Here is a 12,210-nt window from a genome sequence, read left to right on the forward strand (position 1 = left end):
GTGAACTGATCACAGTCCTGAAGTGTCTTGTATGTTTGAAAAACAACAACAACAATAACAAACAAAAAAACTAAAGAAAGCATGCAGCATGCTGTCATATGGAAAGCCACCGATGTCAATGTTTACATGTGTGTTTGTAAGCATTCTTTCTTTGCGTGAACATTTGGGGGCGTCGTTATGCCAAACTTCCCACACTGTGATGTAGACATGTGGGGGCGTGTTTAAACAAGGCATTTTAGGAGGGTGTGAATGAGTCTTATTTCTTATAAGGAATATCTCTTTGGGTTTGAGACTTTGCAACTTTAAGGATCTTATCTATTCACGAACAGCTTGTAACACTCCAAAGAGAAAGCAAAACTTGAATCATATGACTCCTTTAACGGAGTCACCAAAGGACTACCGCTAAGTATTAAACATTTTTTGGAGTTACTCCCATCAATGCAGAATTGTGACTGATGTCGATTTAGAGTGATGTAAAAATTGCATGCAGTACCAAAATACCGTTCAGGTCACATTTCAAAACCTGTATCTGATTTAGTACACATAAGAAAGTGGCCCAAATCAGAATCGACCAGATCAGATGTGTTTGGTGCATTCAAACTATTATGAAGGTGAAAAAAATCCCAGATCTGGGTCACATATGGACAATTTTTTTTTATAAAAAAATATGGGGATTTTTTTTTTTCTACAATCTGAATGTAAGATGAATGAAACCTCAACTGCACGTTGTCAAACAAATGCTCCTCGTGGAGCGTAAAATAGATGGAATCGATTCCAGTAGAGGTCTGTGTTAAAGTCGGTAGAAAAAAGGTCCACTGTCTATCGGCAGTAGCATAATGTATAATACACTTGCAAACCAACTGAGTGGAATTTGCATGTGCAACTTTTTCGTCCTTGTGTGAAAATACCAATTGCACAAATTCCTATTGGAAATTTCAGCAAGCAGCTTTAAATGTGACCGCACTTTTAGTGTTTCGTTGAGCTTACAACTTCATACTCTTAAGTGTTTATTTGAATAATATATATGTTGCAATGCATTCTGGGACTGCCTCCTCTGACGAGTTCTTAGAACAGACTGCATATATAAGACGGTTCACTTGTATTAGTGTGAATGGGAGAAATATATTTGAACAACAATGACAATATAAAAGCGAATTAATACTTTATTTAATTTTGTTGTTTTTATAATATCACACCACCACACATTTCACTAATATACACAATGTAAATGGGTGTTTATACATAAAGTTGTCTTTATATTTCAGGAAGAGGGTCCCTAACAAGGCAGTGTTATATTTGGGAGTCCATGACATCAAAAAGTTTGAACCCCCCCCCCGTTATAGAAAAAAGACTCTTTAACGTTGAGAGTACACACGTCTGTGTTTGAAGCTCACTATATTTAAAACACAGAGATATGATGTCAGAGGTGAATACTGACCAATGGAGAGTCTTCATAGACGATGATGCCATCTCTCACAGAGGGCTGCAGCGTTAAAGTCTGGACTGTTGTGTCTCTGTTGAAGGATAAAAGATCAGAGCTTAGACTACGTTTGTCATGAAACATCACGCGTGTATAGTAAATGGAGACTCTTTTCACAGTTAAATCATTGCTCATTTCTCTAGAGAGAGAGAGATGATTTGTGGATTCATGTTTCTGGGTCCTATAGAGTTATAAAGTAAACTGACCTAAATTCAGTGTGATGGACAGAGCGCTCTCGAGTTCCTGTGCAGATATTTGAAATGTGACACATATCTCTGTGGGTGTAATGGAATGGAGAATCCCTGAAGTGATTACTTTAGGCTAATTTAAGACTTACATAATCGCTAACCAGGCCATAATGCATGCTAGCTTGACTTTGGTTTAACTTTCAAGAAGAAACTTTCAAGATGACATCAACCTTTGCACCTTATAGATGGGTTAGACACAGTGACATTAGTTTCCATGAATTTTCCAGTCGTTTGTGATAAATGGATATAAAAAATAAAATAAAATAAAAAAACTCAGACTGCACTCACAAAGAAAAATGTGACCCTGGAGCATAAAACCAGTCTTAAGTTGCTGTGGTATTTTTTTTCCTTTTATGCCATAAATCTTTAGGATATTAAATAAAGATCATATTCCATAAAGATATTTTGTAAATTTCCTACCGTAAATATATGAAAACTTATTTTTGGTTAGTAATATGCATTGCTAAGAATTTATTTAGACAACTTCAAAGATTTTCTCAGTATTTAATTTTTTTTTGTACCCTCAGGTTCCAGATTTTCAAATAGTTGTATCTTGGCCAAATATTGTCCAAGCCAATAAACCATATATAAATGGAAAGTGTGTGTATTCAGCTTTCAGCTGATGTATAAATCTCAATTTCGAAAAATTTATTTACATTTAAATATTTCTAAAATGTAGATTTTTCCTGTGATGCCAAGCTGAATTTTCAGCATCATTTGTCCAGTCTTGTCCATCCTTCAGAAATCATGCTAATATCCTGATTTGATATTGTATTTTAGGAAATTCAATTACTTTGAGAGCCCTGTTACAAGCATGTTGTAAGCTTTGTCTGCTTCAGGGATGTGCACAGACATTTTGAGGGGCAGGGGCTCAAGTGAAGGGCACTTCTCATAATTACATTTTTTTTCTTTTTTTAAAACAAAAAAGTATATATATTAACGCAACACTGACTTCCTTTTAAAAAAAATAATTTAAAAAGTTAATTAATTTTATCTTCCTCAAACTCTAATTTCTAAAAGATGTCTACAAAATAATCAGTTCACACAGAAACCATGTACACATACACAATAACTGATGGTGACTGACAAGGACTTAGTTTCACATTTGAGGGAGCCATCATCAAACAAAACCTTCAAAATCCACATTTAGATGGAGTTTGTTTTAAACCTACTACACTCAAAAAATATTATGTGGCTTAGTAAATATTTAACTTAACTTAATAAAATCTCTGAAAATCTTACTTGATTGTTTGAATTAAACTTACCAAAATAATTGAGTAAAAATTAAATCAAATTAAATAAAAGCCAATGTCATGTATGTATTTGTGGTTGTATGGAATAGGCTACTATTTTATAAAGGTTTAGAGGAAATAAAAAAAAGTGAATAAATAAAAAGTTTATTTATAAATATTGTTATTTTTAATGTTTAATGTTAACTTATTTCTACTCAGTTTTATTTATTAATGTACAGATGCAGTTACTCAGATTTACTACATTTTTTGAATGAGCGCTTCAGAACTCCTGGCCTGATATTTAGATATACTATTCTTCAATAAACATATTAGTTTGACAGGGAAGCTGTGCGCAAACAGGAATATATATATTATAAAAAAAAATAATAATAATAATAAAAAAAAAGCACCCCAGAAAAAAGGGCACTTTCTCTCTAGGAATAAAAAGGGCAAGTGCTCAAGTCCCCTTTGATGTCTATGTGTGCACGTGCCTGGTCTGCTTACTGGCATTAGAAAATACAGACGGATATGTAACTTATATCATGTTGGCCATATTTGAATAATAAATGTATATATTATTCAACACAGTTTTATAAGAGATGTATCCCATCTTTAAAAATGAACTGCCTAAATGGCACTAATATTGGATTGAGTTTATTTACTTATATTTCAAAATATCCCGGACGAGCCCCCAGTATTTTGTCTAACTAGGAAGAATTAAAATGAATGAGAACCGAAATAAAACAGCTTTTTCTGCTCATTTTAACACTTTGTTAAGAGGGATTGTCGAAAGAAGACATCTACTTTTATGATTCACAGAAGAAAAAACTCTAATAACGGAGTTGGAACCACTCCGTTTAAGGGTGGCAAAAAATGTAAAAGGAGAACTACTCCTCTAACTGTAGTTCTTCAAAGGCAAAAGTACAACAGTAAAAAGTTCCCCGATGCCCCGTCGACAGGTGTCCTAATTTAACAGGATTAAAATAACTCACTCGTCCCTCAGAGAGATCTTTCTATATCAGGCATTTGGTGAGTCTGCAAAAGGAAGCTTCACCTCCTAACAGAAAACACTTGTATGATGCGTCCGTGTCCAGGTGTTTATCGCTCTGATGAATAAAGGGGTCATCTTTTTTTTTCTCTGTACTACTTATATAGAAAGAGGATACATTACTCAGTAATTCACCAATGATGAAAAGGTGCATGTGATGTCAGCGGATATGGGCCATTTCCGGTGTGACCAGGTTCTAATTGAATCTACAGGAAAGTAGTTTCTGATAACAGGTCTTCCTCTCCGAGAAGGCTTTTTGAGGAGAACTCAAGGGACTTTTACCTGTGGAGCTGAAGATATTCTCTCGGTCGGTTCATGAGATGCAAGAAGCGATCAACGATCTTGTTTTTCCCAACGCCCTGTGAACGAAGTAAGAGCCCAGATCAGAAATAGATCGCATTCAAATAAAAGTAATGTCTCATCATTTAGTCCTCATGTCATTCCGACCCTGTGTTATTTTCTTTCAGTAAAAACAGAGAGAGATAGATGTTAAGCAGAACATTAGAGTATGTGGAAGTGGGCGGTGATTTATACTCCAATGTTCCAAAAAAATAAAAGTTAATTAATTAATAAACAGCACCATTAAATATAAAAGTAGTCCACATTAGTCATGCACTATATTTCAAGTCTTCTAAAGACAGCTTTGTGAGAGTAACTGAAATTAGTACTGCTGAAATTATAATCATTTCTCATGCGTTTATTAAATTAACTTTTATTGCAATTCTTTAATTCTCTCTTTTATTCTCATATTTCATTCATATGTTTAAGTAAAAAGCTCCTTTAGACATGCTTTATTTAGGTTTGGCATTATTTACAGGCTTCCAACACAGTTTCCATTTCAAAATTCCATTCTTTTCCAAACATCCCAGTAGATTTTCAGACCATATTTAGCATAAATGGTGCATTATTTTCAGCTTTATATTTGGTACACAGCAAAGTCATGAGTAAATATTTTAGTTTTCTCAGGGTTTCTTCATTGTTTTTCTTGTAGACTTGCACACAGGAAGTTTTTCATGCACTAGAGAATCTGTTCAAATGCAAACGGGAATATTTCACTTGCAACATTTCCTTTGTGTGTCACTGTCATCTTAAGGTTTATTTTTTATTTTTGCAAAGGTCCTTTTAGAGGCTCTGTAAACTGGTGCTAAGAATATCCCGAGGAAAAAAAACTTGCAATATAAACTGAATATTTGCATAGTGAAAAAGTGCACCTTGGATTAATTCAGAAGTATTTGACAGTCAATAAAGAATCATTAAACAGCTGCCATGAAAACACACTTCTTGTATGATACATTTATTTTCATTAAGTTTATAACTTTCTATTATAGAAAACGAAATAGGGGCAAAAGTCTGTAAATGAAACTATTATTCCATATCCAGCTTTATTTTTTTCCAGACTTGGAAATGACTAAAATCAAATTCCATACTTTTCCAAACTGTGTAGGAACCCTGCAGTCCCATGTTCAGAGCTCATTTGTCAAGACACATCAATACTGTCATCCTTAGAAGCATGCATTTCCATCCTCTTTTATTTGATAAAAGCTCAGATATTCTCTAAAATCTGTTGTTTTTCACAAAAGAATAAAAATATTATGGGGTCGAAACAATGCATAAAGTGCCAGCAAAGTTTTCCTATTTTCATCCAAAGTATAAAGTCTCGGTCCAAAGTCAGAGTTTGTCATGTCAGTTCAAGCATCGCTACACAGAGAAAAAACTGAAAAGTGTTAGATGTGTACACTACCGTTCAAAAGTTTGGGTCAGTAAGATTTGTTTTTAAAGAAATCTGAATTTTTATTCAGCAAAGATGCAATAAACGGATTTCTACATCACGGTTCCCACAAAAATATTGAGCCACATGGCAATTTTCAACATTTATAATAATAACAGATTAATTTCTGGAAACACTTTTGAACTGTAGTGTATACACATTAAAGCATGAATTCACAGGTCTCTTATTTCATTTTGTATGTCTAGCACAGTCTCATTGGTTCTGTGCATCAATCAGTCTATCCATCTAAACTCTGAAGTGACAGCAGTCAGATAGGGCACACTGAGCTCTAGTTCACCCTGTAGCTGGTGGGCAGATGCATTACAAATACAGCTGTGCTTCATGGCACGATGCCAGCACTCAGGGCTAGTGTACTGCATGTCTGCTCTGCTCTCAGACATCTCTGCAGACTGCCGTCCATTTACCTGGTTCCCCACAAGAAGCAGGTGTTCCCCCAACAGGAAGTCTTTCAGCATGTCCTGCATCACCATCATGTGCTGTGAACAAACAGACAAAACATATTTTATAATGACAGCAGTACAAAACACTGTGGGGTACAAAGATATAGTTATTAAAGGTATTTTTAAGTCACTACTAAGAATAAATAAATAAGCTACTGTTCAAAAGTTTGGAATCGGAAAGATTTTTTTAATTTTTTTTTAAAGATGTCTCTTTAGCATATTAATGCTGCATTTAACTGATCAAAAATCCAGTCAAACTGTAATATTGTGGAATATTTGTGCAATTTAAAAGAACTGTTTAGATTTGAATATATTTTTAAATGTAATTTAATCCTGTAATTTAAAGCTGTAATTTAAACTTTTCAGCAACATTATTCCAGTCTTCAGTATCACAGGATTCTTCAGAAATCATTCTGATATACTGATTTGCTGCTTAAGAAACATTTCTGATTATCATCAATGTTGAGCTTCTTAACAGCTGCGCTGCTAACATTTTTTTTTTGTGGAAACTACAAAACATTTTGTTTTGTTCAGCATTCTTTGTTGAATCAGCATTTATTTGAAACTAATTTTTTTTTAATAATTATAAAAATCACTTTTCAGTCACTTTTGATCAATTTAATGCATAATGCAGAATACATTGCTTAATTTCTAAAAAAAAGAAAAAGAAAAAAAAAGAAATCCTACTTTGATAATGTAATCTGACATTGATTGTGTGACTCTCTGAATAGACTTTCTAGAATAGAAAGCAGAATATACAGCAGAAGTGCTGCTGTAATTTAGGCTAAAAGGTGTTATTTATTAAATACTAATTCCATTTTATGTTATGGAAATATAATTTGTACTGAAGAAATGAAACATTTGCAAAAAATATTTAACATTAAAAAGTCAGTTTTTTTTTTTTAACAAAGTGGTCCCAGAATTTTACGGTCCACTGTTTGTCATGTGACCGGATCTATCTCAGACTGCTCCAGCAGTAAAACATGAAAACACTCGAGTAAGGCATCAATTATATCTGAGAGGGTCACCTACATTTTGCAGACACACAAAAGATGAATAGATAAGCGGGAGCAGAAATGAATTCTGGTCCAGATATGACAAGGAATTGAATTTTCTGTTTACGTGGCTGCAAAGGCACAAGGTGCTTATTCAATATGATAAGGACACATAGGGATGATGATGCTGTTTGCTGCAAACACACATTATACAACACAAGTGAGGCTAGCGGATGCAAGAGTTTGCCATATTTGGGGGGACGTGTCCTCATTTCCGCCTCAGTGGACTACTGCACTTCTCCTTCTAGTGCTCGAACCACAAAAAAGCAGGTCATGGAAAAGTGGGACAAGAGTAGCTTATTTTTCCTCCACCTCTTTCTGAGCCTCTGAATGGAGGAGAGAGGTGGCAGTGAGGGAGGAATAACTGGGTCATCCCTCGTTCTCTCCTCACATCTCCGAGGAACGGATGAGACCAAATGCCACACATACAGTGGCAGCAATACTGAATGTTACTGTTGGCAACATTTTATATTTTGTTATTACTGTATGATATAACGCTAAATAGATCTTTTTTAAATACTATCATTCAAAGTTTTGGGGTCAGTAAAATGGTTTAAATGTTTTGAAAGAAATCTGATGCTCACTAAGGCTGCATATATATATATATATATATATATACAAACACATTTTTAATGAACTATTTTCTATTTGAATATACACTGAACAAAATTATAAACGCAACACTTTTGTTTTTGCTCCAATTTTTCATGAGCTGAACTTGAATAATCTGAACTGAATAGATCTAAGACTTTTTCTATGAACACAAAAGGCCTATTTCTCTCAAATATTGTTCACAGATCTGTCTAAATCTGTGTTCGTGAGCACTTCTCTTTTACTGCAAATACAAAAGGTCTTAGATCTTTGAGTTCAGCTCATGGAAAATTGGGGCAAAAATAAAAGTGTTGCAGTAATAATTTTGTTCAGTTTATTTCAAGTAGAATTTATTCCTGTGATGCAAAGCTGAATTTTTAGCAGATATTATTCTTGTCTTCAGTTCCACATGATTTTGTTGTACATGTACCTGTTCAAGGTAACTTCAAGTTTTTTTTTTTTTTTTTTATAGTTTTTATTAATATTTGCCTTCTTTATTGCCTTGCAAAAAATTAAACTCTCATTAAGATATAAAGAGGTTTTTACATTCATGAAGGAGTAAAACTGATGACCGAATTCTATTCCTTTATATTAGTAGTGCTGGCTAAAGGGATTGTGCTCTGTGGCCCCATGTCTTCTGTGGGTTGCAGAGAAGAGGGCAATGTTTCTCTCTAGTAATGGGCAGATAAGGAGCTCACCTGAACATTCTCATAAAAGAGCACATCCGGGACCTTCATCTTTTCATCAGGGCTGTACACAGGGACCGAGACGTTCCCTATGGTCAGAAGTCCATCTTTTACTGTGCCTAACAGGGGAAAGCAAAAATGAAAAGAAAAAGTGAGAGATTCTTAAAAAAGATATTTTACCAGACAAACATGACTTATTCAGCCTAGTCACTGAGCAGCTCCTGGGGACACACAGAAACAGTCCATTTCCTCCCATCTACACTTTTCAGACACCACATAGTACTGTACGTCTGAAATCTAAGTCTCTTACAGACAGCAGGGAAAATGGGACAAAAATATCAGTGCAGGCTAAAATTACAGAGGAACCACTGAAGTAGTCAGAGCCAGAATTAAGAATGACTTTTTGAATTCAGCAGGATGCAGAAGTGTAAAACGAATTAAAATGGAAGAAGAATTAAATGGAATGAATCAAATTGAAATAATTCGTATAACTGCTAAGTAGTTCAAATAATACATTTAATTTATCAGCATGAATCACTCATAATCTTGTGATCATACATATAACTAATAAAGTTTTTTGAGAAACATTATAATTAATGTTTGAAATGCAGCCTATAAAAATTCTCAAAAATTATATAATAGTTATATTGAATATCTTTCATTTCTAATATCGGTTCATAATCTAACAATGTTGGAGGAAAACTTCATTTTCCAAAATGCTCCAACTTGCCAAAAAGTCACAAAAATGGAGCCACACATCAATATTTAATCCAGATTAAAATTCAGATTCAGGCAATGGTGGACAAGTGGACATTTTGTGGAGCTGCACACCAGAATTTGATAGATGTGTTAGTTTTCTGAAATTCCTGTTGAAATGCTTAGTATTATAATTCAACGTCCCCTTGTCCAATCCAATTGAATTGGTCATGAACAGTGATAAGAGTTAGTCTGTGTAGCTCACAGGTGTAGAGATGGCTCTGTTCTGATGCTGGGTCAGGCTGATCCTCTATCGAGCAGTTCACCAGACTCTTCTGAAGAGCTGAGCGAGCCAGGCTGGGCAGAAACCTACAAACACACACACACAAAAAAACTAAAATAATTCCAAATCAACTTTTCCCAGTCTTTCTGAACTTCTCAAGCAAAAAAAAAAAAAAGACAATACGCATCTAAGGCATAACTTCACTAGCAGCATCATACACAATGATAAATAAATCCCTGATTTTGAACCAGATTCACGTTTACCATTTGTCAGTAACAGCCTTGCATGTGCAGAGTTTAAAATAGTTTGTGAATATTTTATTTTTAAATGTTATTTAGTTTGTTGAGTGGTGGCATTGAGACATGTGTGAATGCATTTGAGTTTGTGTACCTGGACAGACAGGCTTTGTTCACAGCGTGAGCAACACTCTCCTCTGGATACTGAGAAAGACGTCGACAGATTCTCAGCAGCTGCCTGGTGGACAATGAAGAAGCAAGGGACAGGGCCTGAACACAGCACAGAAACACAACATTTACTTTTCATCTCGCCAAAAGAAACGCAAAGGAAAGCAAAAACAAAGCAAAGCAAACAAAACAAAACATTACATTTTATCTCACACAAAGCAAGACGACAAAAAACAAAACAAAACAAAAATTACTTTTCATCTCACCAATAGTAAAGCAAAAACAAAAAAAAAAACAACAAACAAAAACAGAAGCAAACAAAACATGAATATAAAAATGTAACTTAAAGCGAATTGACACGTTTTTGGGCAAAAGTGTGTTTAAGATTAACATTGTTTTTAATTAGTGTGGTTTTTAAAGCGCCACCTTTGGAAGTTCTGTACATTTAGATTATATGGACTCATGAAGATGAATTATTTTAATAAGAACCTCAGTTTTGTGTTAATCAGTAGAAAGTAAGTCATATACATCTGGGAAGGCATGAGGGACAGTAAATTATTTTTCATCGTTGGATGGAGTACCCTTTTAAGAATAAAAAAAAAATCCCTTTAATGGAAAAAATATTAACCAAGGCTGCTGTAAAAGAGGATAAACGCTTCATTACATATTTAAGGTTTCTAGGACAGAGCTAACTTAAACACCAGTAAGCAGCAACACTCTCTCCTTGCTGTGTAAGTGCTGAAGGCATCCAGTTGTTCTTCAAGGGTTTTAGGGAGCTCAAACTGTAAAAGCTCACCGTTGGATCGTTGGATTTTCTCAGACTGTGAGTCAGGTGTTGCAGCTGCTCCACTGCTTCATTGGGGACATTTGGGATCTGTTATAAAAAATAGTGTGTATACAAGATTCAAATCCAAAGAGCAAGCATCCAAGCTGCAGTATATGATAATTTGATTCAACACAAAATGCAGTTTGTAAACATGTTGGGTGTAAGCGTATTTAAATCAAACAGGTTACTGAATCGGACGTAACCGATCAGTCTGAAGAAGATGTGACTGACCATGCCCTGGATCACGGCGGTTTCCTCGGCCTTGGCCAGTGGTCTGATGGTGTGAAAGAGGAACATGGTGAGGATCTCGGGGCCGAGCCACTGCTGCGAGGTGCTCCCGACCTGAGGCGGCTCCGCTAGAGCGAGGATCCGGAATGACGGATGGACTGGGAAGATGGATCTGTGGAGAACATCAGACCTGCTCACTTATTTCCATCAAGCTCAACCTCCCTCCCAATTTCTGAGTAATACTTCAAAGCAACAACAACAGATTTCAGTGTTCACACAAAGGTTAATATCATGGCTGAAAAACCATTTCTCTCTCTCTCTCTCTCTCTCTCTCTATATGTATATGTATCTTTCTGAGGGATTTATTGGATAATTTACATCCAATCAGGTTTCACTTCTTATTTAATACAAATAATAGGCATTAAACAATGGAGCAGGCGACCTGAACACAGACATTACAGTCTTTGTTATGATGAGCATGGGGCTGGCATAACTTGATCACTGATGGCTATGAGAACAAGAGGAGGTGAAGCCAGTCAGTTCATCTGTCAAAGTGAATAGGATATGCTCATGTCGAGATCCGTGCCCTCACTGATCTCTGGCACCCTGATATAGTATTGCTGACAATAGCTTGTGCTCCAGCTGCATCGCCACGTAATCCCACTGGACAGCTCCGTCTATTTATAAAGAGCGAAGCCCACTGCATGAAATGCAGATACACCCACTGACACCAAGAGAGCGATCGAGATTCTTCATTATCACAGCATTTTAGATCTTCATCAGATTGACTTCCTCCTGTTGAATAACAACACCTTCCTATCGGTTTCTAACATTTACACATCACTACTGAATGTACCACTTGTTAGCAGTAATCATACACCGGTGCACTGCTGTAATCTTTACCCATAACACTGAATGCCACTGAAAAACTATAAAGAAAGACCATTTATGCAAACAAGGTAAAAGTGAGATAGAGTGACTAGGGGCTGTCGAGCAAAACACAGCTCAACACTTCACTGGAAACATCATTTATGTACACGTTCAAAGATGGTGCATCAAGACTTGTTTTCCAGGTTTGACATCGATATTACTAGTCGCCAGGCGTCTGGACTGGGATGCACCAAGTTTGCATACAGTATGTGCAACTGTGACGGAGATTTTTTTTTTGTGCAGACCGAAATGGGTTAGCTGTGATGTAATACTG

General features: G+C 35.6%; 1 protein-coding gene across 1 annotated transcript in view; it reads right to left on the reverse strand.

Moving 5' to 3' along the window:
• Positions 1–12,210, reverse strand: part of LOC113053463 (von Willebrand factor A domain-containing protein 8) — a 71,506-nt gene that overhangs the window by 43,758 nt on the left and 15,538 nt on the right. The window contains exons 15-22 of the mRNA XM_026218511.1: positions 11,010–11,178; positions 10,749–10,826; positions 9,939–10,054; positions 9,531–9,634; positions 8,582–8,688; positions 6,202–6,273; positions 4,291–4,367; positions 1,439–1,514 (exon numbers count right to left, since the gene is read on the reverse strand). Of these exons, the coding sequence (XP_026074296.1) occupies positions 1,439–1,514; positions 4,291–4,367; positions 6,202–6,273; positions 8,582–8,688; positions 9,531–9,634; positions 9,939–10,054; positions 10,749–10,826; positions 11,010–11,178 (799 nt within the window). The remainder of the gene's footprint in view (positions 1–1,438; positions 1,515–4,290; positions 4,368–6,201; positions 6,274–8,581; positions 8,689–9,530; positions 9,635–9,938; positions 10,055–10,748; positions 10,827–11,009; positions 11,179–12,210) is intronic.

This window comes from Carassius auratus, chromosome 34, assembly GCF_003368295.1.
Source record: "Carassius auratus strain Wakin chromosome 34, ASM336829v1, whole genome shotgun sequence".
In the NCBI taxonomy this organism is placed as follows: domain Eukaryota; kingdom Metazoa; phylum Chordata; class Actinopteri; order Cypriniformes; family Cyprinidae; genus Carassius; species Carassius auratus.